General features: G+C 27.2%; 6 protein-coding genes and 1 long non-coding RNA gene across 14 annotated transcripts in view; 4 read left to right on the top strand and 3 right to left on the bottom strand.

Annotated features, from left to right (window-relative positions):
- Window positions 1-1,214: 1,214 nt before the first annotated feature.
- Window positions 1,215-3,117, top strand: LOC124947589. The gene is made up of 3 exons (XM_047489960.1): window positions 1,215-1,271; window positions 1,423-1,594; window positions 1,722-3,117. Exons 1-3 carry the CDS (start codon window positions 1,215-1,217, stop codon window positions 3,113-3,115), a joined length of 1,623 nt encoding a protein of 540 aa, XP_047345916.1. The 3' UTR covers window positions 3,116-3,117.
- A 1,212-nt stretch (window positions 3,118-4,329) lies between these two features.
- Window positions 4,330-8,963, top strand: LOC124947590 (congested-like trachea protein). Its single transcript, XM_047489962.1, has 5 exons — window positions 4,330-4,366; window positions 4,493-4,644; window positions 5,670-5,873; window positions 7,466-7,700; window positions 8,872-8,963. The coding sequence occupies exons 1-5, from the start codon at window positions 4,330-4,332 to the stop codon at window positions 8,961-8,963; spliced, it is 720 nt and encodes a 239-aa protein (XP_047345918.1).
- On the top strand, window positions 7,920-12,880 carry LOC124947837 (F-box/LRR-repeat protein 3-like). 5 transcript variants are annotated; one of them, XM_047490509.1, is made up of 7 exons: window positions 7,924-8,213; window positions 8,872-8,999; window positions 10,060-10,231; window positions 11,386-11,581; window positions 11,690-11,909; window positions 12,044-12,289; window positions 12,390-12,880. In XM_047490509.1, exons 4-7 carry the CDS (start codon window positions 11,386-11,388, stop codon window positions 12,559-12,561), a joined length of 834 nt encoding a protein of 277 aa, XP_047346465.1. In that variant the 5' UTR covers window positions 7,924-8,213; window positions 8,872-8,999; window positions 10,060-10,231; the 3' UTR covers window positions 12,562-12,880. The 5 variants fall into 5 exon arrangements, with proteins under 5 accessions (XP_047346468.1, XP_047346469.1, XP_047346465.1 ...); XM_047490510.1 differs by having other exon boundaries at window positions 8,872-8,987; XM_047490512.1 differs by lacking the exon at window positions 10,060-10,231 and having other exon boundaries at window positions 7,920-8,213.
- Window positions 11,253-12,867, bottom strand: LOC124947838. Its single transcript, XR_007100516.1, has 3 exons — window positions 12,054-12,867; window positions 11,700-11,962; window positions 11,253-11,600 (listed from the first exon to the last, which is right to left on the bottom strand). It is a non-coding gene; the product is annotated as an uncharacterized LOC124947838 (long non-coding RNA).
- Window positions 12,881-13,074: 194 nt separating the features above from the next.
- LOC124947595 (transmembrane protein 185A) lies at window positions 13,075-16,915 on the bottom strand. 3 transcript variants are annotated; one of them, XR_007100449.1, is made up of 7 exons: window positions 16,670-16,915; window positions 16,042-16,387; window positions 15,665-15,964; window positions 15,460-15,583; window positions 15,159-15,384; window positions 14,999-15,078; window positions 13,075-13,546 (listed from the first exon to the last, which is right to left on the bottom strand). XR_007100449.1 is itself a non-coding variant. In XM_047489973.1 (6 exons), the coding sequence occupies exons 1-5, from the start codon at window positions 16,705-16,707 to the stop codon at window positions 15,173-15,175; spliced, it is 1,020 nt and encodes a 339-aa protein (XP_047345929.1). In that variant the 5' UTR covers window positions 16,708-16,915; the 3' UTR covers window positions 13,075-15,078; window positions 15,159-15,172. The 3 variants fall into 3 exon arrangements, 1 of the variants encoding a protein (XP_047345929.1); XR_007100448.1 differs by having other exon boundaries at window positions 13,075-14,913; XM_047489973.1 differs by having other exon boundaries at window positions 13,075-15,078.
- A 675-nt stretch (window positions 16,916-17,590) lies between these two features.
- Window positions 17,591-19,758, top strand: LOC124947596 (40S ribosomal protein S3a). Its single transcript, XM_047489974.1, has 5 exons — window positions 17,591-17,718; window positions 18,303-18,406; window positions 18,687-19,009; window positions 19,289-19,450; window positions 19,545-19,758. The coding sequence occupies exons 1-5, from the start codon at window positions 17,657-17,659 to the stop codon at window positions 19,695-19,697; spliced, it is 804 nt and encodes a 267-aa protein (XP_047345930.1). The 5' UTR covers window positions 17,591-17,656; the 3' UTR covers window positions 19,698-19,758.
- A 78-nt stretch (window positions 19,759-19,836) lies between these two features.
- Window positions 19,837-27,035, bottom strand: part of LOC124947594 (fatty acyl-CoA reductase 1) — an 8,222-nt gene continuing 1,023 nt past the window's right edge. The window contains exons 2-9 of one of the 2 annotated variants that reach the window (XM_047489971.1): window positions 24,512-24,765; window positions 21,862-22,025; window positions 21,648-21,783; window positions 21,287-21,486; window positions 20,950-21,202; window positions 20,455-20,645; window positions 20,133-20,390; window positions 19,837-20,052 (exon numbers count right to left, since the gene is read on the bottom strand). In XM_047489971.1, the coding sequence (XP_047345927.1) occupies window positions 19,917-20,052; window positions 20,133-20,390; window positions 20,455-20,645; window positions 20,950-21,202; window positions 21,287-21,486; window positions 21,648-21,783; window positions 21,862-22,025; window positions 24,512-24,727 (1,554 nt within the window). In that variant the 5' untranslated portion in view covers window positions 24,728-24,765 and the 3' untranslated portion in view covers window positions 19,837-19,916. The remainder of the gene's footprint in view (window positions 20,053-20,132; window positions 20,391-20,454; window positions 20,646-20,949; window positions 21,203-21,286; window positions 21,487-21,647; window positions 21,784-21,861; window positions 22,026-24,511; window positions 24,766-27,035) is intronic. The other variant, XM_047489972.1, reaches the window with a different exon arrangement.

Consider the following 27,035-nt stretch of genomic DNA (forward strand, 5'->3'; position numbering starts at 1 on the left):
ATTATATATTAGGTATATACTCGAGATAAGCTCTCTCTTTTTTCCACAGGTATCTATGTAGGTACATTTGCTTTAAAAGCAATTATATTTTGAACGAATCTCACGTACTACCGGTCCCTTTGAAAATGATTTATGATAACCCTGAATATCTTGAAATATCAGAGGATTATATCATAATTAACATTTATTTTACGAGCGAAATTTTCTAGCTTTTCAAATTTAACCAATTTTATTTTCACATTTTATAATGTATTTGCGAAGACATTTGTTTAATGTTACATGTATGTGTGTATGTTGCGTGTGTATCTGGATCTTCTTTTAGACGTACTTTTTTTATACGATTCATATTTATGGTTTAATTTAAATACGTTTTATTCATGTGTTTTCATTACTTACTTTTACATGGTTGAAAAAACGCATAATAATTATTTTTTTCTTTTTCCTCGAAACATTAACTATTTTTTTATGTGTTTATTAAATAAAATGTTTTTAGTGAATGCATTTCTATATTTTAATTTACTTTTCATATAGTTAGTTTAATATAGGTCTTACCTTATTTGTAAATTAAGTTTTATTTAACTTTTTTTAGGTGATCTTTTTTACACGTTAACTGAAAAATACAGATATTATTTACATACACACACACACACACACACAATTTATACACATATAATAACTATATACATATATATATATATAAACATATGACACCAGATATGTTCATATATATATATATAATATTTATACACACACATTAATGAATTTTGAAATATTATTTCTCCTCGGTACTTTTTCAAAACGAAATATATAATATTTTAATGATCCTTCAGTAAGTCCGTCCCCGCCATTCATTAAGTTACTTAGTCCAGGTATATTAACATTGTATGGCAAGGGATTTTCACAAAATAACGGTATTTATGGTGTCATTATAATAAGGATACTTTTTTCGTTTGTAAATCTCTGAGATAAAAGTTTCCAATTGGTGAAAATTTGAGTCAGGTATTCCTCCACTCCTTCAAGGTGGGTCAAGAGGGGTTATATATAAAAACAGGGGTAGAGTTCATGTTGCTTACCAGTTTGGAGAAATCTTTCGGGAAGAGTACTATCACAGTATACATCGAGAACGGTTAACGATAAAATCGGAGAAATTTGGACTAAGTCAGTAACAATAATTGTGAATTATAACTTTAGTGAAGAAATTCTAACTCATCACCATGGTTGTGCCAATGAAGTGGTTAAAGGGAAGTGTATTACGATCTTCGGAACAACCGGCAAGTGTTTTTTTTCTTTTTTTTTTTTAATATAAATTAATATTTTATTTATAAGATATTTTTATAAATTTGTTTATAAATGTCTTTTCTATAAAATAAAAGTATTAGTAAAGTAATTTATTTAGCTGTTTTTCCTTTCTTTTTAATATAGTTTCGAAAACAATCTACCCAGGAAGAAGTAAAAGGGCAAAGATCTTTTAAAAAGCTATTCTTGCCGTCTTGGTTTTTACGTAAAAGTAATAATTCCAAGTTAAATAAAAAATTCGAATCAGGACAAAATCATTCACCAATCTGGCAAACTTCTGATTCTTATAAATATTTCAGTAAGTAATTTTAATGTTTCCTTATTTTTTATTAAAATATATATTTTTATTTTTTCTTTCTTTTATTTACATATGATTTATATTATACTCCCTTGTCGAACAATGTAACAACTTTTATCAACTATAGATTTTAAGATTTCTCCAAAGGATATAAAAACAAAAGCAAAATTTAAGGAAACCTCCGAAGATAATTCTAGAATATATGATATAGTCGAGGAAACGGAAGATTTTATAGAAAACACTAAGAAGGAAATCACATCAAAACCCTCGTCTAATAGTAACGAAGAATTTAATACGGAAATTCCAGTGGTAAAAATTGAGAACGTCAGTATAACATATCCAAGAATATCGCCATGTAGAAAACTTCAGAATCTCAACATTGTGTTTACGTCTCCGTTAGAAAAAGAACCTTTAAAATTATCAGAAGAGTTGCTACAGAAAACTGATCCTTTAAAGACACCTGAATATTTCTCGATGAAAAAGCCAAATTTCTATCAAAATAATAATCAGAAGCAATGCTGCAGTGAAGCCATTTTACCTGACAAAGTTACGTTGAAAAATGATCCTCCGATCGTTTCGATGCCACCGCGGAGAAGGAAAACTTTCAAGCCACGTATTTTGACAACGCCTGGTGGCTCAAAGACAGCCATTTTCTCATCAACTTTGAACAATGAAGAATCTTTGTGTACCAGCAAACCATCATCGATAATGTCGACATACGCTCCAAATAATTATATAGATTATCAGAGACAACAACTTATCGAATTAAACATTAAAGAAAAAAAATTACTGGCTTTAAAAAATCTGATTTCAAAGAAACAAGAACTTCTATATCGTTTGAAAGAATTTAGACAATTTCCAGTACGTTCACCGACAAAGGATTTGAACAATTTTTCCAAGGACAGTTCTTCCGAAGAATCGGATACGGACGACTTGTCGAACAATTTTTTTAATTCAACAAGAAAATCTATAGAAATGGAGAAGATCGTACAAAATAAAACTCGTCATACTTCGATAGGTTTAGTTCGAAATTTAGTTAATAAGTTTGATTGTGAAAAGACAAAATCTATGGAGAAGGAAACGTACAAGAAGAAATCCAATTTGGACCATACGTTCGTCAAAATGGCAGCCAACGCATTGGAGAACGGAGATATGTGGCAGGCGCAACAGATTTTGAACGAAAGAGGAACAAGCACGGAAGAAGACATTACAATCGAATATTCCAGCGATTATATCAATTCTACTGCGTCACGTTTTTCGAACAAAAATTTTAATTGTAATGATGTAATGACTAAGTTATCGTCAAATTCGAAAACATATTTTCCAAATGACAAAATATTTACTTTCCCCGATAGTGTTTATCCAAAAAATATGAAACGTAGAGTCCAATGGATATATGTACCTTCGAACGTTTCTTGTCCTTTTTTATACGAGAAAACATATAAGAAAAGTCGCTATTCCACAGCGAAATTTTATCCCATTGATGAATTTTATATTACTAATACTAAATACAGGGAATAGCCCTGCTTTATAATATCTTTGATTATTATTTTGTCAGTAAGTATTAGGTCAGTCCAAAAGTTCGTGCGCATTAGTAGCATGTATGTATATAGCAAAATGCGCACGAACTTTTGGACTGACCTGATATTTTTGATAAGAATTTTTTTTTATTATATTCCTTTAAATATATCTTTTTTTATAATATTGTTACATTTTAATCATTCTAAAATTGATTTATTATAATATTAATATCTTTTATATGTATCTTCTCTTTCTATTTCCCTTTTTTCTTTTTCTCTCTTTTTATCTACATATATATGTATATTTTATATTTTATATTTTATATTTTATATTTTCTATAAATATATATACATCTTATATTTAATCATTTATTAATTATTAATGAAGATTAAGAACTTTTGAATTATTCGCTTAAAATTTCGATCAACATTTAATTTATATTTGCATATGATCTTGATATGTCATCTTATGGTAACAGCGAGAATTATGGAAAGTTGCGTGGTAGTTTTAATAGTCTTCAAAATTCGAAGGAATAAATATTTCTTCATTAATGATGTGTAATGATACTTAACATTTACATCCTTTAAAAAAATGTAGAATTTATGATAGAAAGTTAGTAGTAAAAAGTTAAATAGTTATTGATATGGGTAAAATAACCTTACAAATTGATTGTATTAAGTTGTATTAAGATTACGTTTTAAGTTGTATTAAGATTACGTTTTAAGTTGTATTAAGATTACGTTTTAAGTTGTATTAAGATTACGTTTCGTAAAATTATTGAAGTTTAGTATATCAGATACATAAAAGATGTATCTGAAAAAATTTTCTCGATTTCAAGATGTTACGAAATTATTATTCTTTCCAAAGACAATTGATTTTTTAAAATTGATATAAGATAAATATAATCTACTTACCAAAATTTAAAATATTCTACCAATCAGATCAATTTTAAAATAACGATTCTTCGTCCTTTCTTAACTCGAAAATCGAAAGATTGTTATTTCGATATCTAACGATTCCGATATTTTAAACGGTTCTTTCTCTTTCGATATTACTTACACATACACACAATATGTTGATTTCTTTAATATTATATCTTGTTTATATATATGTGTTTTAATGCAATTGAATTATGTTTTATTGGCAAACATGTTTGTATTTGATGATAATAAAAAGTCCCATTTCAGAAAATATAAGACATATCGATTAATAACATGTTAAAAGAACATACTCCTTTACAATATTTGATAGGTAAGAGGTATAATTAACCTTAATACGATTATATACATACATATATATATATATATATATATATATATATATATATATATCTTGAATAATTTATTTAGTTAATAATTTTTATTCGTTTTTAATAAGGAGGAGCATTTGGAGGTTTATGTGTAGTAGTTGTTGGCCATCCGTTCGATACTATTAAAGTTCGATTACAAATGGCACAAAATATGGATAAAAACATATACCATCTAGTTAGGAATCTCATTAGAAGAGAAGGACCTCTTGGTTTATACAAGGTGAATAATGAATTACTTTTAAATGCATTGTAGAAAGAGAGAGAGAGAGAGAGAGAGAGAGAGAGAGAGAGAGAGAGAGAGAGAGAGAGAGAGAGAGAGAGAGAGAAAGGGAGGAGGGAGAGAGATATATAAGAATATTTTAAGATACTGAGTAAACCACGAAATGTTATATATATATATCAGCTTAAATTATATTAAATTTATAGTAAATTTTTTGTCAACTTTTTTTTTGATAATGAATTTTTAAAATCACTTCAGTTTTATTATTATTATTATTATTATTATTTTTATTATTATTATTATTATTATTATTATTATTTTTATTATTATTATTATTATTATTATTATTATTATTATTATTATTATTATTATTATTATTAGTATTATTATTATTATAAATAAACCTATAATGTTTTTTACATCCATATTTTAGTGAATATATTTCAGACAAATTTTGCAAATATATTTCTCTTTTCATCTGAATTAAAATAATTCTCTTCAAAGTAATTATCCTTTACTTTAATTGAAACTATATTCAGAATAGTATCCATTATTTACAATACATTTTCTTAGACCAAAAATAAATCAATGTTTAGCTCTTTCAATGGCTTAAAATTCGTCTCAATATCCTCTAACATATATAAAGAATTATAGGTTTATCTACAAAAAAAAAATGAATAAATAAACACGTAACAGAAAATTCCGGAAAAAAGAAGATTTGCCAAAATAATTTATTGTAATCATCTTAAAAACTCTTTAATATTATATCCTATTAAAAGAATTTTCAATTAGCCTATTGACAACGGAATTATCTAAGTAAGCTGATCGTAATTTACCTGATATATTATACATAATTTCTAAATAATAAAAAATTTTATAAAAAATATACTCTTGATAATAACAATAATAAGAATAACAATAACAATAAGAATAATAGTAACGATAACAAAGGACTGACCACTTTAAAGATATTAGAGAAAACATAAATAAAAAGAAAATAATGATTATTTATTTACACTTGATAGGGTATATCAGCACCTTTGATAACCGTCATTCCAATATCGGCTATCGGCTTCTTTTCTTTTGGTGCTGGCAAATTACTTGTTAGTGAACCAGGTCAAACAAAATTCACGGACATACAATTATTATTCTCAGGAATGTTCAGTGGAGCATGCACGACTATCATAGCAGCACCTGGCGAACGTATAAAGTGCCTTCTTCAATCACAAGTACAGCTATTGCAAATATGTTAACCTTTTCGAAATATCATTTGAATTATTTTTCATAATACGGGAATATCTAAATGTCTTGATCAATAAAAAAGAAAAAAAAAAAAAGAAAAAATATTCTCGTTTATATTAAAATAAAATTGCATTTTTTTCCTCGTTATCTTTGTTTTCTTTTTTTTTTCTTTTTTACTTTAAACCTTTGAAAAGAGGAATATAGGAACGAAGAAGAAGTACAAAGGTTTCAGTGATTGTGCGAAAAAATTATTTCAAGAAGGTGGAATACGAAATATTTATTTAGGTACCTGTGCCACTTTGTTACGAGATATACCATCCTGTGTCACATACTTTTATAGTTATGAACGAATCATGGGATTTCTTTTAGACTCCTCGGAAGAAGTGAGCAATGTTTTAATATAAAAAAAATTGGCCGATTTAAATGTTGCAATTTGTTATCATTGAAACTTTTGCAAATATCAATATTAATTTTATCATTATTTTTATTAAATGATACATGTTGATAAAATTTTATTTGGCTCACCTTGTGTATACATTCATATATTATATAATAAACATACACATTGTTTATAATACAGGGTGTTCCACTTAACCTGAACATTTTGAATATCTTAATTATTTTTTATAATAAGAAAAAACATCGAAGGAAAACATTATTTCATTTGAAAGAGCCAAATATTATGATAGGCAAACAATTTTTCTCGAGATCATTTTCGTCGATATTTCAAGGCCATCGAACTTCTTCTTTTTTCAATTAGACTATATATTTTTATCGTGTTGAAATGATAGTTGAGGTCAGAATGAATCCAATGATCTTTAGTACTATGCTTTTTACGTGACCTTAAGTTAAAAAAAAAAAATTCATAAAAATTGAATTGTTAAAAAATATTTCCACATCTTTAACATATTTAATATAATTTTAAAACAACAGATATTTGGATCACAACGCATCAATAGCCGATCTAGTGTTGAATCGATCTTAATGCAGATATTCGATCTACTGCGCTTTTACCAAATATTTTCTTTTGATTAAATCAATAATTTATGAGACAGCTTTTCCAAAATACAGGAAAACATGAAATAATGTATTAGAACTGCATTTGCTAATATCAATAAACAAGTAAACAAGGAGTGGCATAGAATCGTGCATTAATCGTTTAAAGAAATGTATATTGAAGTCGATGGACAACATTTTGATGAAGACTCGTTAAAATAAATTCTTCTTCATTAATCTTTTTATCATAGTTATTTATTATTTGCATCGATAGTCCAACTTTTGTGAATTTCTTTTTTTTGTTTTTTATTCGACGTCACTCGGATGGAGATCATAGTATTATATATAGTCGGATTCGTCCTGACCACAGTTATTATTTCTCCTCGCTAAAAGTTGAAAAAGAATTGATTGAAAAAGAAAATATTTCGATGACCTTAAAATATCGATCTTAAAAATGATCTTGAAAAAAATCTTTTGTTTTGCCCATCAAACAAAATAACGTTTTCATTCGATATTTTTTTCTATCATAAAATACATCATATATCTAATACATTTTATTCTAATATTTTATTCCTTTACTAAGATAACGTGGCAACCTCTACTGGCTGGTGGTATGGCAGGAGTAATGACTTGGCTCATCAGTTTGCCTGCTGATACAATAAAGACACGATTACAAGCCTCACCAATAAAAACGTATCCTCGTGGTATCAGATCTGTTTTTCCTATCATAATGAAAGAAGGAGGATTTCTGGCACTTTATAGAGGAGTGACAACAGTCATGGTACGGGCATTTATAGCAAATGCTGCTGGTTTCTATGGTTTTGAGTTCGCCTTTAATATTATGGATAAATTGCATAAAAAAAAAAAAGAAAAAGAAAGCGAACGATAAATAAATGCAAATTCGATCTTGTCTTTGCGAGACATAGATTATAGATTTGTACATATTTACTGATCAATAATTTAACATTATTGTATCCATATGTTATATTTAAGAAGTTGGTAACTAAGAAATCTGTTTAATCGACACGTACATTGCGCAGTCGTGAAAAACCAAGAAACGTTTCATTCGTGTCAGTCGATCAAGCGAAGTGTGTGTAACACGTAACGTTGCTTCGAAAAATAACGAAGAAACATAGAAAAAATTAAAAAATATATAACAATAATTAAATAAAAAGAAAAAGCAAGTTTCTTTATAAGATGAAAAGTGATCGATGATATCGCGATCGTTGTCAATTTTTTTCGTACAAGACTCTTTGAATTTTGTTCGAAAAATTTGTAGAACTTGTTAACGTAAAATTCACTAATCATTGGAAATTCGCAGTTTATTCGAGGTAAAATCGTATTCGATAAATCTAAGTAAATGTTTAAACAAATCTGTTAACGTAATAAACAATTAGCTGCATCTATCAATGTGTCTACGTTTACTATATAAATATATATATATATATATATATATATATATATATATATATATAAAAATTCTCTTTTATTTTTTTTATATTGCATGACGTTTAATTTTGCAAGTAATCGTCCTTATATATATCGTATTTAAATCATATACGTATCATAAACCATAGCGATGCATCCGTTGTTCGAATCGATAATTTTAATTAGCTCATTTATAACATGTAAATTTGATAATCAATACGTAAATATTATAAAAGTCTATTTAATAATATTTATTAAAAGTGAAATTAACGACACCATTCTTTGATTTTTCCGTTTCATGAAAAAAGATTAAATAAATAAATAAAAATAACAAAATAAAAAAGAAAGAAAATCAAGTAAATTTTTACTCAATTTTACATTAGTATATAATATAAGAAGTATCTCGTTCATATTACAAATGGCAATTTTGATAAAAGAAAAGAAAAAATATTGAAAAGATAGCAAGGTATTATTCACGCGTAAACGATACTTTCATAGAATTATCTACTATAATGTTAAAGTGAAAGAATGTGATTATAAACGTTGCGTATTTTCCGATAGACGAAGAATTTCTTTGGCTGGCAGGCGGCTTGATCGACCACGTATTTGAAATATCAACGGCACACGTGAGCGTCGAGGCACGTGCACGCTAAATCCACGACCCGTGGAATACGCATGTACGTGCTTATGTATGTATATATTACGTTTTCTGGACTCAAATGAACGACCAAACGTCGATAATTACGTATCGCTCATTTAAATCCATTTTAATTCGTTTTCAAAAAGTTTTCCATCATTATATAATCAAATAAAGAATTTATCATTTTCTTTATTTTTTTTTATTAGCCATATAATTTTGTTTGTTAGCCGTATTATGTAATTTTGTTTTTACGGGAAACATAATTGCAATTATTATCATTGTACGATTTAATTAAGAATGTGTCAATTTTTTTTTTTATTAGCCATTTGCAAATTTGTAATGTAATTTTAATTTTAACGTAAACTAAATAATCTAAGTAATCTAAGTGCAGTAACCTTCTAAGTTCGAATCTGATGGCTTATAAAATATCGCTTTCTTTTTTAATTATGAGAAAAATAATAGAAGTATGTAGATGTGCTATTAATTTATATTTAGTATAACATAAGAGCTTTACAGTAAGAAAACAAAAATCATTTTCTTAATATAGAATATGACTGACTGACGTGTGAATCAAGTGGATTGAATCAATAGAATTGATTGAAAAATATTTCTATAATGTTTGTGAAAAATGGAAAAAGTAAATGATCGAAGTATCTATCGAAGAAAATTCATATCACGATTCCAAACCCATATATGCAAACTAGTTAGTTAAACTTATATGTTAAATATATCGAAGAGCCGTAAATCAAAGGATCGCGCTTATTAGGCAGTCTTTTATATTCAATATATACATATGTATATGTAGAAATCGTATTGTCTCTAATGAATGATTCATTTAATGCATAATATGTTTTTTTCATTTTTTAAATAATAAAAATTCTTTAATAACTTGACAAACTCACATTTACGTTAACTTATATAATTGAGTAAAGTTTAATAACTAATACTTAATATATTAATATTTTTATTCATTATATTTTTATCTTGTACACGAAATAGAAAATTTATTGCTAACGATAAAAACAATTTATAATTAAATAAATAAATGTGTGTATTGTAGAATACATACATTGAATATATTGATTGTAGAAAAACTACTTCTTTTGCAGATGTTAGAGAAAGTTTCTAAACCATGCTGAAGAAAAAAGACGTGAAAGATACATGTGCTATTTCAAAGATATATTGGAACAAAACGAACGGTGTATTTTCTTCGTCGTATCATCTTTATTTAACTGCTATAGCGGAAAACCTTACGGACTCTGAAATCAAACAAAATTACAAGTAATGCAATGATTTACGCTCTGCACGTAATTCTTCCTAGATACGTATTTCCAAGAATATGAATATAGTATCGTGAATTCCATTTACTTCCTGCCAAGTATTCAACTATAGCTTTTACTCCGAATACCTTTTACTGAGGTCCCTACTAAATTGCTTTTCATACACGTGAGTCGATACAGGTTCTGCGTATCCGTGTCAGGGACGTGAATTAGAACGATTTCTCCTACTGTTTAGTTTGATTATTAACACTTACAATTATTTTTTTTCTTACAATTATCAGTCAAATATCAAAAACCATTTATAATAAGAAAAAAAAAAAAAAAGGAAAAAAACCAATAATGATTTATTAAACATATACACATATATAAAATAGATAAATAGATCACAAATATTTTTTAGCTTTTTTACACGATTCAGTATTCAAAAGATATATAAAATATAACGAAGAAATCGTATAAAAAATATCTTAAAGTAAAAACGAGTGTACACGTGAACGGTGAAGAGAAGCACGTGAGTGTCCTACTAGATTCTTGCTGTTAGTATACTCCGAACAAGTCCCTGACCCGTTTTGCAGTACTTTTACCGTACCTTCTCGCTCATACTAACACCAGAGTAAAATACTCGGCCAATAGAGTGTTTCCTTTTGGTCCATATCCTCACGTGTAGCGGTCAGACCGGTCCCCTCTCCCTTTTTCTCTAAGTAGAAAACTCCTGTCTTTCTCCTCCCCCCTCTCTCTTCTTGACTTCATCCCCTGTACAAATTGAGATCAATGGTGAACTTACACAATGATTACGTGCCTTTCCAATCCTCCTTTCGCTTTTTCTCGGTGTTTGATCTTTCCTAGGTAGTTGGTGAAAAGACTTCGCCACTTGGCGACGAATCTTCGATTTATCTTCCTTCTTCGTGTTTAAAGTTTAACTCATTTTTACGCTTGAATGTATTCATAGCTTTGTTTCTGCAAGCGTTTTTGGTTTTTTTTTTTTTTTTTTTTTTTTTTTTCAAAGAAGAAAAATTGTTCAATTAAATATATTTTAAAGGTATAGAATCTAGTGATTCTAATTTTATTCTTTTTATTATTTCTACATTTCTTTTTCTTTTTCATTTTTATTTCTTTCGTGTTTTGTTTGATCCATTTTGTGCATTGATTTGATAGATGTTGGCACTTATAAATACGTCGAAATCGACGTACCTCGATATTGACAGTGAAGGCTTCAATACCGCGTTGACATTGTCAAACGAGAAGACAACGATAGAGCAGAGGAAGGAACGTCGGGAAGTCGAGGACAACGCGTGGACGAAGAGTCTTCAACTTCTGAGGATCAGAGGTTCACCCCATTTGTTGCCGGAAGGTAAGTTCATTTTATTTTTCTTTTTTTTAGATTTAAATGAACAAAGAAAATATCGAAATAATGTAAAAAATTGAAAAAAAAAAATAAAATTGTAAAATAATTTTTCAGATATACTTACGTTGGTGAATCACTGTCGATGTCTTCGCGAATTATCCATGTCTTATACTTTATTAAGCGACGATTTACTGATGGCTTTGTGCACCGAAAAAGAAATCAATTTGGAGACATTAAAAATAGAAGTACATTCTGAAATAAGACCACTTCCTGTTATCGATGAAAAAGTGTGGACAACATTCGTCGATCGGTTTCCAAACATCAATCTCGTTTTGTGAGTGGCCAATGTATATTTATGTCATTTTCTTCTCTAGTTTCGTTGATGACCTTAAAAAACGAAATAAAATGATTAATCACAATTATATTAAGTAACGTATTATTGATATAAATAATCATTTTTGTCTTTAGATTGTCTTACATAACTGATGAAGAAGAACACAAATCCCTTTTCACGTCACATATTCCAGTGACGCACTTATATTTTGGAGAAGCGCCATCGGAGTCAATAGCATTGCGAATTCACAGTTATTGTCCGCGATTAATGGAATTGGTTATAGCTGCTTACGGACCTGGCCTTATTGATGATGTTTTAATTAACGTTGCTAGAGGATGTCCTCATCTTAATGCCATTGGTTTGGGTGATTGTGAAATTAGGTATTATAATAATAATTAAAATCGTTAACGTCAATATTTGGATGTTCTCCATGGAAATAGATCGAGCATAATTTTGTTATAATAATTATTTATCTTTTAGTTGTACGGGTCTTCTAGAATTTGTTACCTTATGCGCTGAACGCTTAAAAATACTTTATATCCGGGAGACATCTTTAATAGAGAATTCAGAATTGGATGTCTTGGATGTAACAGCCAAGGTTTCTTCTCTACTTGGAGACACTTGGGTACCTGAATATATACCTTTATGGTGAAATGATTAAATAACGGGAAATGTTGAAATAATAAGGATAAATGACGTTAATTTAAAACGTTATGCGATGTGATAAATGATACGTACGAGAAAACTATACGTATAAGTGATAATCAAAACCCAAGGATATCTGTTTTTTTACTTTTTGTACCGATAAGTTATTTAGGCTATAGATCATTGAATAATACAATGTACATACATATTGTTTGTGTTAGAAGTTTGCAGTATTTTTAACTATAAAAATGTCAATGTATTAATACTATTTTAATATTTAAGGCCAATAATATTCTGTATTTCATTATGTGGTTTTCAGTTTAAATCGATATTTTAGATAATATATATATATATATATATATATATATATATATATATATATATATATATGTATATGTATATGTATATGTATATGTATATGTATATATATATATATATATATATATATATATATATATATATATATATATATATATATATATATACACAGATACTTTGTTATATAAATTAATCGTATTCATTGATATCAAAAAATATAAACTTTATTAGATTATAATGGACTTACTGTGTAATATATATATAAAATAAAATAATATCACTGATTATTCATGATAACCATCGCTCATAACCGATATGCATAATATATATGTATATATATGTATACATGTATATATGTATATATATATATATACATATTATACAGTATCTAATATAATACACACATACGCGCGCGCACATACACACACAATATTATTGTAATGCAACAAGGTTTGTACATTTTTCTACAATATAACACAAGAATTGATTGGGCATTTAAAGATATGATTCCTAAAAACGTTAACAATTGTTTCCGATTATTATTTTCTAAATTTATATATATGTAATCTTTTCATTTTTATATCTTGCCAATATTATTGTAAAGATGCGAGGTGCTCAGTCTTGTATCCCAGCCAGTAAATCCAATCTCTTTGTTTTTAAGCCTCATGAAGTACCTAACATTTGAACAATTCACATATTTCAGCTAATAACGAAGTTTACAATAATGTAAGGATACAAAATATTTTAATACAATAATTCGTCTGTATAAGAAATAATTTTATGAAAGAATATATCACTCGATCTAAATCATCAAAGTATAATAAAATTTTTCATATCGAATAAATCATTAATATATGTATATATATCGATATAGCTAAAATATTTATAGCAAGTACTCAAATATTGAATTGGAAGTAACAAAGCCTTTTAATTTCTAATGTGCATGTACCCATATTTAATAATGAAATATAATAACATTTAATGATAGAACTTTGTGTATCACAACCGCGAATTGTATATATTATACAATATTGCACTTTTTGCAATGTTGCAGGAACACATTGTTACAATTTCATGATGTCCATGTTACGCAAATATAAATATGTGTCTGAATATAAATATATATATATGTGTATATTTTATACTGTGAACAATTGCATGTGTTATAATTTTTGTACTGTATTTTTGACACTTTTGAAGAAATAATGTAGTACAAAACTTAATCTACACTGAAAATATATATGTATTTATGGGTACATCACGTACTTCTACTAGATATCAATAAAAACTGATTGTTAAACTTATTTAAAAATATATCATTTGTAATGGATGATTAGGAAAAATATTCTAAGAAAGATGTTGTCATTAATGTTTGCTTCAACCCACTTTGTATTGGTAAATATATTCTATATACAATAATTATTTGTTCTTTATATGAAACTATCTATTTGAATGAAACAAAATCTTTTTAGAAGAACGAAAAATGAGTTGCAACAAAAATTGCGAATGATCAAATTTTTAAGCGTTTCATTATTACAGTATAACACAATCGATTTTTAGCACCATCATAGACATAGTTATTGTAATTAATGCATTGATTTATATATAAACTATTTTCAACACAGGCCAACTATATTATATTATCATAATATGATTTACAATTGATAGATAAGAAAAGGTAAACTATTAGGAAAAAAGATTTATATTTTAAAAGAGAATTATTGAAATAAATGGACGGGTCAATTACTTATGCTAAACACAAATTAAGTGATCAAATATGCAGAAGCTAAGATAGACTTAAAATCGTTATCATATTGAGCACCATAACAATTAAACTATAATATATTTTAGGGACCAATTACTTCAATTTTTATGCAAACATAAATTTGTTTTACCCTTTATTTCAAATAGGGACAACATAATTACCTTTCTAATTTGTATTATATAAAACAAACAATGCTCTTCTGAACATGTTTAAATTTCAATTTCCAATAACAAGATGCATAACATGATCATCACGATTGCCCTGGCGCATGTTAAACTAACAATAACAATTTTTTATAAGATCTAGTGTAGCGAAAATAACAATTTTGTATGTATAATTTAATGTACAATTATATACCCACCTCTCTATTTTATGTTACATACATGGCATGTGAATCCATTAGTAACGTTGAAGAGAATGTATTAATGTTCAAGATAAATTCTGTAATGTAATGCAAAGCGTGTTAACTTGGAAATATTAATCTAATATATATAAATGAGATTATTAAAATATATGTATACCTAGGCCAATTTGATCAATCAGGCATGTCTATGGAAATTATAGGCACTACAGGTTTTGTTAGGTCGATTTTTTTTATGTGCTTCTCATTCTTTTCACTAACCATTGGTTCAGATGGTGGTTGATCTTGATCACCTCTTGGTTGATAAGAAATGTTACCATATTCTTGAAGCAATGGACATAGGCTCAACAGAAAATGGCAGAAATCTTTTCTAATACCAAACCACCCTATAAAAAATGAAAATATATTTTTACAGATTGATTAAAAATTTACACATGTTTAAATACATTAACATTCCTTACATCTATTTCCTCCTTTTGCTCCAAAAGACATGAAGATAAGTGTCATATGAGATATGAGAAGAGGCATTGCCACTGTTGTATAATTTAAAGAAATATCACCATCCAATTTATTTGCTAATAGTACCTGATAAAATAAAACAATAGATAATTTTAAAAATTTAATATTAATCAATCGACATATAATATTCATTTTCTTATTACTCACTTGAAATACTAAAATTGGAACTACAAGAAATGTATATGCTAGTGCTGAGTTTAAAGATGTCCGCCTTTGCCTTGCATTAATTTGAGGTGTTCTTAATAAAACAGCAGCAAACACTATTGCATATAGAACAGCAACTAGAGACAAACAAAGAAGTGCCCAAAGAGGTACAAATACTACCTCCCAACTCCAAGTAATAAAGCTATCTAGTCTTAGTGCCAAGAAGATAAATTGTAATACATTGACTGCACAGAATAGTTCAAGTTCGAAAGACCTATCGTGTTTCACAGCCCAAATGCAAACCTAAAGTATAAAGATGATAATAGTCAATATATAAATATAATCTGTAGTAAATAAATAAACAAATAAATAATACATACAGCTATAGATACAACAGAGATGAAAATCAGTGGTATAAACACTAATATCCATAAATGCCTATCAGATTCAAGTTTGTCACACACTAATAATTCGAACATTAACAAGATCAAATGTAATGCCAAAGTAATCAACATTGCCTTGTAATGAACATAGGCATCTCCTTCCAATCTTGAATGTGGGTGTCTCCACCACACATAACTTCCAATGGTAGCACCCAATATTACCATACCTTTCCAAAACCAAATTGGACTAAATATTGTCCAGTAACTCCATTCTATGAAACCGTCCAATCGAAGAGCGAACAAAGCAGTAAATATCATCAAACATGAGTAGACTAAAAATTTGCTATAAAATCAAAAAAAAAAAAAAAATGAAAAAAGAAAGTATAAATAATGAATTTTAATGCACAATCATTCTTCTACTGTATCATTTATTATTATTATTATAACGGTTAAAAAAATGTAACATACAGATTAAATATTTATATTTTTGTATATCCTTTGTTATTATTTAAACACAATAGAAATAATTCTTTCCTTTATTGATATTCACATAAACGTATCACAAAGAACTGATTGATAAATTTAGAATAAGATCGAGATCTAAATACTAAGCAAGAAGGATTACCTTGGATTAAAATCTTGGAAAAGTGTCTGTAGATTCATATTTATCAGCACTGCCACGAAAGATCAAATCTTTTTCGATAATATTTATAAATTTTTCTGAACATTCCACGAGTAATTTTTCATTTATCGCGCAGTCTATTGCGAAAAATCACGGAGAGTGGCTCATGCATTTGTCCTGCATAAAAAATAAATTACATAGTATCGCATGTAAAATTCGAAGCGCACTGAAAGTAGCCAAAGGCCACCACTACCAGCTGTCGACATTCGATATACGTATACATAGTAGAAAACTTCGTGAGTATACGAAACTTCAATTTATCATATAGATGTATACGTGTATATTTCGTACGTTTTTCTAGCAATTAGAAATTATCATTTTCTTATATTTGTAGTTATTGATAATATTTGCAATTTTTTTGAATAATAATCTTTGTAAAATTTGATATTTTGACTAATTCTTGATAGAATATTATCTTCATGAATTTCACTTTATTTTATAAAAAGAAATTATTTCGCGGGATCTTATAATCTTAAAAAAAGAAATCTTGTACGGTTTAAGAAAACGAAAATGAAATGTTAAATATTACTTTAGATCTAGACAAAGGAAAAAATAAATAAAAAAAGGAAAAAAAAAAATAGAACTTTTAGACATTGTTTATAAATTATTAGAATTGATCCTCTTTTATTGTAAGTTCTTTAATAATTTCTAGTATATGTTTCCAAAAATATTTTTTCAATTAATTTTTAATAAAATCCATTAAATTTCATTTTTAATTCATTAAATTTCGTTTTTTAAATTACTTTTGATATTATTGTCCTTGATATTAGTTCTGAATGCAATAAAAAAAGCAATAAATTTGAATCAACAAATCACGTAATTTCGACCAATAGCCATACGAAATTTCCTTCCATCTTTCTTATTTAACAGCTTATGTTGCTTACTTCCGTTCAGAAGTAGACGTTCTTCTTTCCGCTTGTAGCTATAATCATGGCGGTGGGTAAAAATAAGGGCCTGTCGAAAGGTGGCAAAAAGGGTGTTAAAAAGAAGATGTAAGTAAATAATAATATATTTTTCATGAATATCATTCATCTGAGCATTCAGAAAAGTGTTCTTCAAAGTTTTAATTTTCGCGATTTCTGTTTTTTTGATGGATTCGTCTAACCTACCACAAGGCCATTTCATGCTTGCGATACTTACTCTAGAAGTCATAATATGTTATCGTTTAATATTATATTTCTTATTTCACAACTTATGATTTTACCTGTATTTTAAAATTGACAATGAATTATATTTTATATATTGTAGAACTTTATCGATAATAGGTTACTTTATCGATATAAAACTATGATAAACTTAAATATTTATATTTTTGTTTATGTCATATTAAAATTATTCTTTTATAAATATATAAATTACATATTTTTCGCTATAAAATTAAAAATCCTACTTTTGTAGAATATATCGCGTTTTTTCATAAAAATTTAAAATGTTTAACCTCAAAATTATTATCTTTGAGATGATTCAAATATAGTTAATCTAGAATAAAAATTATTTTTCTATTTTATTATAACGGAATAACAAGTAATTATTTAATATGCATTAATTTTATATTGCAATTGAAATTTTATTTCAGTGTTGATCCCTTTACACGGAAGGACTGGTATGATGTGAAAGCACCGTCTATGTTTACAAACCGTCATGTTGGAAAAACATTGGTAAACCGAACGCAAGGAACAAGTAAGATATCTTATTAAATTTTTTTAATTATATATGTATAATTGATATTTATATGAGAAGAAATATAGTGCAACCTCAGCTCCACAAAAATATTCTATAATTTTTGTGGCTTTTCCCGTTGCATATATTAAAACTGGCATGTACTTATTACATTATTGTTTTGTATATAGCAATGATGCCATTGTTAGATGCCATAAAATTAATACTGTTAATCAAAGTACTTCTTCTTCTTTATTTTTACACATTTTCATATCATGTTTATTATTTTTTTGTTCGACAGAAATTGCATCGGAAGGTCTGAAGTTTCGTGTGTTCGAGGTTTCATTAGCTGATCTTCAAGATGACAATGATGCAGAAAGATCCTTTCGTAAATTTAGATTGATTGCGGAAGATGTGCAAGGTCGTAATGTGCTAACTAACTTTCATGGAATGGACCTAACAACAGACAAACTAAGATCCATGGTAAAGAAATGGCAGACTCTGATAGAAGCTAATGTTGATGTAAAAACGACTGATGGCTATTTGCTCAGAGTTTTTTGCATTGGTTTTACAAACAAAGACCAAATGAGCACTAGAAAAACATGTTATGCCCAACATGCGCAAGTGAGTATCTACGATTGTAAAACTTGTTTGTTTAAAATAATAAGATCACATTGCAACTAATATTAATATATAAATATTCTTATAAATATATATATTAATATATAAACATTATATAAAGTTGCATATATAAAAAAGCACTCTCTTACCACACTATTCCTGGATAAAGAAATAGTGATATTTGATGTTGCAACAATTCAAATAGCAAAAAAAAACATTGTTAAATATGTCTAATTCCGTTAATATTTCACTAATCTTTAATTACTTTTCATTAACAACTAGGTTAAAAGAATTAGGCAAAAAATGGTAGATAATATCACGAATGATGTTATTAAAAGTGATTTGAAAGGTGTGGTCAGCAAGCTTTTGCCTGATGCTATGGCCAAAGACATAGAAAAGGTGTCTCAAAGTGTATATCCACTTCATGATGTTTACATCCGCAAGGTATCAATCTAATTAATCGAACCTATATTTTAAGAAAATTATACTAAACAATAATGACTATTCAATAATATTTAATTATGATTCTTGTATCTAGGTAAAAGTTTTGAAGAAACCAAGATTTGAATTAAGCAAATTGCTTGAACTACATGGTGATGGTGGTGGTAGTAAGAGCGAAGACATTGGAGAAAGTGGCTCGAAGGTTGATAGGCCTGAGGGTTATGAACCTCCAGTGCAAGAATCTGTATAAGAGATTTATTCTCTTATTATATTTCTTAAAAATAAAAACCAGAATTTCGTGTTAAAAAAAATGTTTTCTTTTTTTTTTGCCTTATTTGAAAACATTTTTTATTAATCCATATTTTTTAGATAATTGATATTCATGGAAATTACAGCAGAAATAACTGAAATTTTATTTAATCATGGAAAAAATTATAAAAAAATAATTATAAACTGAGAATATGTATAATTACAAAGGTAATATTTTGGTGACTCCGGTCCAGCTTTCGTTAAAAAATGCTTCGAAGCTACTGATCCATGAAAACAGTACGTATATCAGAAGTGCAAAAAAAAGTATCTTCGTAAATATGTCTACCCAATACATTCTGTAAAAAAAGTTAAAAAAAATAATAAAAATAGTAATATCTTTCGTAACGTAAATAAAAAATAAATATAAGAATTTTACATTCTAATGTGCCGACGAGCTGCCGGTAAAGTTTCTGGAAGTTCTTTTAAAATATAAATTCTTGCAGCTTTTATACAATTTTCAAAATATTCGTACAAGTCTATGCCGTCTCCATGTAAGTAATACTTATTATATTCTCTGGCATTAAATTTATCTCTCACTTCCTTTATATTTGCATTAACAAAATCCCATTGGTTATTGCCATAGTATTCCAACACATCGAATCCTTTTTGTATACGACGTTGAACTCGACACATGCTATATAAAAAAAGAAAATAGTAATTATTACCAGGTAACTTTCAAATCATTTTTTATCGCTTACATTGGCTCGTAACCCGCAAGAAATATGATTGTATCAATGAAGTAAGCTGGAATCGTGTGAAATAAAAATACACAAATATCATGATGAAGACGTGATTTTTTCATACTGCCACCTGGGTACCAAACGACACCATTTAAAGGTATTTTCTCTATTACTCGACGACCAATCTCTATGATTTCACGCCACGAAATCTACGATAAACATTTTTATATTAAATTATAAAGCTCTGATAAATACATACAATATAAAGAATATTTATTGGGTCAATATTTTTAAACATTTATTTAAGATTTTAAGTAAATGGTCAATATTATAAAATATTAATACATAATATAAGTGATAAATTTGATGCATTAAACCTTGTTATTTAATTATTTATATTGACCAAAATATTCATATACACTGACCATTTATTTTAAAAAATATTTGACATTAATAAATAAAAATACTGAGAAAATAAATAGAAATTATAATATAACAATTATTAAGAGTTACCTTGAAATCGCTACTGCTGGTAAGATTGTATATTCTCTTATCATGATCTTTGAAATAAATATAATTCCATGTGCAAGCAAGAATAGCATTGACCAATATATCGACAGGAACGTAATCAGCATAACTATTTTCATTGCAATACATACTCCTAATTACACCTTTTCCAGCACCGATTAAAAGTCCTGTCGGACCATTAATATTATCTGTCCATCCCGGGAGTGGTTCTTTCCAAATAGGTATAATAACACTTGGTCTATAATTTTAAAGTTATTAAACGATTAATTCTATTACATATATGTATCTACTTAAAAAAATGAAAAATGTTTCGAGATATTACCTTAATAGAACTATCGGAATGTATGGCATAGCTTCCTCAATAATTTTTTCGGACAGAGCTTTCGTAAAGGCATAAGTATTTGGTATATTACCTAATATCTTATGTGTTATGGTATTCACTATTTCATCGTCCATCCATTCGATACATGTTATTACCTTATGTGGATCCGCCGGAGGTGGATACAACTTTTCTTTCAATAACTAAAAAAAATGTTGAGACCATCATTATAAATAAGGGCAATTTCTCAGTATATGTATATCAGTTTGTGTGTATGTGTATACTAATATATAATATAACGACTATCAGTCTTTATAATATATATATATGTATATAACTATTTATTTTTATTATTTATACGTACTTTTTGATCAAGGTGACAATAAGATGTACTAATGTGACCGAAAAATAACAAATTCTTCATTTCCTTGGCCAACTCCAACATTTGTTTCGTACCACGTGTATTCAATAATACTGCTTTCTTTAACATCTCATCGAATCTTTAACGTATATGAAACCTCAGTAATACTTTTGTATGATTACTCGATGAAAGGAATTCGAATTATTATAATCCTTACCTCACTGATGCTGCCGCATGATAAATAATAGTAACTTTGTCAATCAACATTTTTCTATCCTCTGCTGAAATGCCAAGTTCTGGTAACATCACATCTCCTTTTATCGCCATCACCGTATTGTGCAATGTTTGCAATCCTCTTTGTTCACGAATTTGATCGAATATCTACTGATTTATTATAAAATTTAAAATTTCAAATCGATATTAATTTTAATTCTATATAATTCATTTTAAAATTAAACATTTCAAATCAATTGTAATTTAAATTGTTTATAATTTGTTTAAAAAATCTCAATTATAAAATAAATTATATCATTTTTTTACATGTTATCTTATCATAACTTTCCTTTTTTTCATTTTTTTTTTTTTAACATATTTATGATATATCATATATCTTAGGTTCTAAAATATCGAAGAAAATTTATTATAAAATCTCTAGAAAGTGGTTGGTAAGTCTATTGCAGTACAGTTTCGTCACATAAATGCATAGAAATGATGCGATAGAAATCGTAAAAGTCGTATATTTCTTCATTTCGCATTTACTTTATATGCTTACACATATTATTAGTTAAAGTTGAATAATCATTGTGAGGTAAATTTATGAGTAAATATTGTAATACATGTTTGTAAAACATATATACATACATACTGTACATGTTTGCTTTATATACATGTATGAGTGTTCTTGAAGTTATGACACGTTTTTTATTTTCGATTTTCATTTTCTTTTAATTCCAATACTATGATAATGTGTATATTACATTTTAATGAATTGAATTCAGGATAGATATCGATTACCTATCAATTTCCACGTTAAAGCGTATAAATCGTATGGAATTAAAAAGTAAAAAGCGTTACTAATAAACCCGATGAAGAAATTTCATTCTCTTATTTTTGATCGTTTAGAATGTTGGATATCTAAAAAATATGAACCGTAAAAAAATAAAAAATTCTACTATGTACTTATACATGTTTAAGAAAACGTATATAATTTCTAATCTGACTTTTTAATGACATTCAAATATTTTACTTATTAAGTGAATAATAAGAAAACTGGTAAAACTGGAATTTCACGAGTCATAATCACTGTTAATATGTAAATTCACAGTTTTTAAAGGAAAAAAAAACAAAAGAAGTATATATTCTTGACTGTACAACTACTTTTACTATTTGAAAAGAAAACATTTATTTGTTTTTATAATTGTGAAAAGTTGATCATTATCAGTTAAAAAGTCAATATAGCTTTCTGGCCGGTTAGGCTTATTATTCCCTTTATGACAAACGTACATCACTTATGACACAGCACGTAAAGTTAAATAAAATAATTTTTTTCAAGATATATTACAACTTTTACTGACTGTAACAAACCTGATAGATTAAAAAGATATAACATGATATATAGGTACATACGCAAGATGTTATTACGTTTATTGGTTTGAGTAAATTAATTCTATTTTCAAAGGCTATTCTTGAGGATGCTAATCAAATTTTAAATTGACATTTAATGTCAAAGGAGGATTTACACACACCCATATATACACACAGAGAGAGAGCATTTGAATTTTATAAAAATATGCAATTTCGTTAAAAAACAAAATTTTAATTGTATAAACCGGAATTTATTGTGAAAAAGATTGCTTATTACCCAATATTACACATAATTTTGTTACACATACACGCGCGCGCGTATGTACTAGAATAATAAATAGATAGTACAAGTTTAAAATAATTTTCACCACTTAGCATGAATCTGTACTAGTGATTCCATTGAGTAAAGGTTCTCTAATGGTAACCACAGACCAATCGGAAAAGACATGATATAACCCATATACCAGATAAACTACGAATAGATTACTTTCACTGGCTTTGGTATGATTAAATAATAACAACGATAATAATAATAATCTCTCTCGTTACATTGCTATTTGAACGAGGCCTTGACTCTGTTTCTGTAATGCATTTATATCTCGGATAATATGCAATGACTTTCACTTACGAATCGTCGAAAGTTTCGAGAAAAGGAAACAAAACAACAATTGTTTAGTTGCTGTTCGCAATTGTGAAAAAAAGTGTTTGTCGGTATCTTTTGTAAGCTTTTTTTCTTTTTCTTTCTTTTTATTTTTTTTTTTGTATTTCTTTTTTTTTCATTTATTTCTCGAAAGTTATACTAAAGCTTTACGTATGCACTTCTTTTTTTATTATTATTTTCACGAGAGCACTTATTATTTCATCACAAAGAATTTATTCATTTTTTCTTATTTCAAAGAAATGATTCTACGATCTCTTTCGAGAGTCTTTCTAGATTTATCTGATCTATGTAATAAGCAATACGTTCATGATGCAATCTCATTTTCAACGTCATTATCAAAAAATTTATAGAATATAAATAGTAAAATACGGAAGGCCTGTTTCTAATAAAATGAATTGAATGATCGAACGATTTTGTTAAGTTTAAATCCTTTAATATTATATTTATACTTTTTCAAAGAATTCCCTCTGATTTAATTGTCACCTTCTTTTGCATTTAACAATTCAATAAAATTCAATTGAACAATTAGAATGATTTGTCCAAACACATGTTACGGTTTCTCAATGTTTGTTTTAATATTACGACGTATTTAAGTACTTTACATATAAAAAAGAAACTGTACCGGACTCTCCAAGATCTCATTTAAACGATCCTTAGGTTCTTTATCCTTTTTAGGTCTAACAAGCATAAAGATCTGTGTTATTCCTGGTAAACAACGTAAAAATTTTTCGAGCATCACTTTTCCAAGAAATCCAGTGCCCCCGGTAATAAGGATGTTTTGACCTCGAAAAGTCTGCTCTATCCTGTCCGGTAAATTTTCTATTTTTGTTTCCGCCATTACGATTGTATTTTTTTTCTATTTTGCTCTCTTTTTTCCTGAAATACGAGAGAATACAAAATAAAAAAAATAATAATAAAATAAAAAATGAAATAATACAAACTTATAACTGATCATTCTTTGCACGATTTTTGTTTTTTTTTTCTTTATGTTTATTTAAAATTAATGAATATATATTTATTCATTGAAAAAATATATACTGTATCTTATTATTTATTTTTTTTTTTTCATCATTATTAGTTAAAAAATCTTGACAATATAATAGTTAATCACTTCTCTATTAAGTTCATTTGAATACTTTAAATATCAAAATCTTTAATTTATTAATTATATGTACAAATTTAGTAAAATACAGTGTCTAATCTCTTGATTTTTCACAAGATGATTTCACAAGATGAAGTTTCGCTCGTTAAAATTACAAAAGCGTACGAATACTTTCATTGTCAATTCCAAAACATATCCGCATATTGCGCGACGTTAAGAAATAAAAGAGAGAGAAAAAAAAGTATGAGAAAGAGAAAGAAGGATAGACATGTCCATTTGATGAGAATTACGAGTTTCGTAATGAAAACGATGGTTGATGAACCACAAATCATTGAACGTTCTTCTGACTCTACTACATCGGTTAATACTTTCGATCATGTTTCTTTGCGGTTGCATTACGTTTTTAGTGTTTTTAAGAACTATTTTTTTTAGAAACAAACAATCGATTCTCATTACAATGGTGAAAGCAAACACTTATGTCAAATGTTTGTAACGAATTAAAAAAAGAAAAGTAAAAATACAGACGACAAAATGGACGTAAAAACAATTCTGAAAAAGATTTTATTTTTTTTTTACATTTTTACTGTTATCGTACAACATTTAAAGTCGTAACTCTATGAAGGGAAAAACAAATTTGAAGCCACACACACATATACATATATATTTTTTAAGCCTTTCATTCTTGTTCCATAAATTTGATTGTTGTTGTTCGATATTTGATCGATATAAATTATATTATTAGTTTTATTAATATAATAAATTCTTCTCTCTCTCTCTCTCTCTCTCTCTCTCTCTCTCTCTCTTTCCCTTTTTTTTTTAAATATGAGAAAGAGGATTTAAAAATATGCTTTAAAAAGAATTATTTAGAAATTGTTGTTTTATTTTCTTTTGATTACTTTAACATTTTCTTCCTTTTGCATATATGTTGTTTGTTTTCTTTCTTTCTTTTTTCTAATTTAACAAAATACAATAATCATTAGCAATAGTAGAAAATATGTATAGTCTAATTACAGAATTAATTTTTCATTTTGGATTTTTTATTTACTTAAAAAGAAAAGTAAAAAGAAATAAAAAAAAGAAAAAAAGAAGAAAAGAAGAGAAATATAATTATTATCAATGATAGAAAATGTGCATAGAAAATAACAATCAATTTGTCAAAGAAACGTTGCATTGAATCCGTTACGATTTCTAAACATTAAGTCGATTGTGCAACGTGTGTTTTGAACAGCAAATTGCACTCATACAAACACTTTGCATGTACACATATAATACGTGTTAATATCTCCAATGTGCTAAAAAAGAAAGAAAGAAAGAAAGAGTTAGAGAGGAAGTGGAAAGAACAAAGAAGAGAAATATATGTTAAAAGATACGAGTCATTGGATTGCATTGAGTATTCCATTTTGAGATTTATACAAAGCAAGAAATAGATACGTAAACAACATATCAATTATGTAATTTCCGTTTGTGTAACGACATGATGACACGACCACACATTGATAAATAATAAATGGTCTATAAAAAAACGAGTACACGATAATTTTATGTATAATTTATATTTTTTTGTTTTAGTAAAAAAAGACAGCAAACCAGTCAACAGATATTCGTAATAAGAATAAAATAGTATAATAATAAACAATTTTATAAAATTTCATTTATACAAAATAACCAAAAAAAGAAAATAAATAAATAAAAAAAGATGAACGAAAGGAAACATCTGTCATGAACGAAATGTTTTAATTTTTTTGATAAACAATTATAGACAAAAGAAAATAAATTTTTTCTTGATTTTCTCTGATAACGATTAAAGATGTTCATCAAAAGAAAATAAAAATAAAAAGAAAAAACTTGAAGAGTAATCAAAATGAATACGCGCGTAACAAAATATTTTCTTTCAAGAGAATCACTTTAATATTTTTATAATGTCCTAGATAAATTCTAATTCTATTGTATTGTACATTCTACGAATTTAAACTGCACGCGTACACGATTAGGTAACTGGCGTTAGAAATAATGAACCATAAAAATTAGGACAATGTTCTCTTTC

This window comes from Vespa velutina, chromosome 3, assembly GCF_912470025.1.
Source record: "Vespa velutina chromosome 3, iVesVel2.1, whole genome shotgun sequence".
Taxonomy (NCBI): Eukaryota; Metazoa; Arthropoda; class Insecta; order Hymenoptera; family Vespidae; genus Vespa; species Vespa velutina.

What these genes read in the sequence shown, in the direction of transcription:
- LOC124947595 (XM_047489973.1), bottom strand. Translation starts at nt 16,707, where the DNA reads ATGAATCTACAGACACTTTTCCAAGATTTTAATCCAAG. An exon ending in TTCCAATTTTAGTATTTCAA is followed by an intron (nt 15,584 to 15,664) that starts GTGAGTAATAAG and finishes TTATTTTATCAG; the next exon opens with GTACTATTAGCAAATAAATT. An exon ending in AGCAAAAGGAGGAAATAGAT is followed by an intron (nt 15,385 to 15,459) that starts GTAAGGAATGTT and finishes CATTTTTTATAG; the next exon opens with GGTGGTTTGGTATTAGAAAA.
- LOC124947589 (XM_047489960.1), top strand. Translation starts at nt 1,215, where the DNA reads ATGGTTGTGCCAATGAAGTGGTTAAAGGGAAGTGTATTACGATCTTCG. An exon ending in TACGATCTTCGGAACAACCG is followed by an intron (nt 1,272 to 1,422) that starts GCAAGTGTTTTT and finishes TTTTTAATATAG; the next exon opens with TTTCGAAAACAATCTACCCA. An exon ending in TGATTCTTATAAATATTTCA is followed by an intron (nt 1,595 to 1,721) that starts GTAAGTAATTTT and finishes TATCAACTATAG; the next exon opens with ATTTTAAGATTTCTCCAAAG.
- LOC124947837 (XM_047490512.1), top strand. Translation starts at nt 11,386, where the DNA reads ATGTTGGCACTTATAAATACGTCGAAATCGACGTACCTCGATATTGAC. An exon ending in ACCCCATTTGTTGCCGGAAG is followed by an intron (nt 11,582 to 11,689) that starts GTAAGTTCATTT and finishes ATAATTTTTCAG; the next exon opens with ATATACTTACGTTGGTGAAT. An exon ending in TTGGGTGATTGTGAAATTAG is followed by an intron (nt 12,290 to 12,389) that starts GTATTATAATAA and finishes TTTATCTTTTAG; the next exon opens with TTGTACGGGTCTTCTAGAAT.
- LOC124947596 (XM_047489974.1), top strand. Translation starts at nt 17,657, where the DNA reads ATGGCGGTGGGTAAAAATAAGGGCCTGTCGAAAGGTGGCAAAAAGGGT. An exon ending in AAGGGTGTTAAAAAGAAGAT is followed by an intron (nt 17,719 to 18,302) that starts GTAAGTAAATAA and finishes ATTTTATTTCAG; the next exon opens with TGTTGATCCCTTTACACGGA. An exon ending in ATGATGTTTACATCCGCAAG is followed by an intron (nt 19,451 to 19,544) that starts GTATCAATCTAA and finishes TCTTGTATCTAG; the next exon opens with GTAAAAGTTTTGAAGAAACC.
- LOC124947590 (XM_047489962.1), top strand. Translation starts at nt 4,330, where the DNA reads ATGTTAAAAGAACATACTCCTTTACAATATTTGATAG. An exon ending in TCCTTTACAATATTTGATAG is followed by an intron (nt 4,367 to 4,492) that starts GTAAGAGGTATA and finishes GTTTTTAATAAG; the next exon opens with GAGGAGCATTTGGAGGTTTA. An exon ending in GACCTCTTGGTTTATACAAG is followed by an intron (nt 4,645 to 5,669) that starts GTGAATAATGAA and finishes TACACTTGATAG; the next exon opens with GGTATATCAGCACCTTTGAT.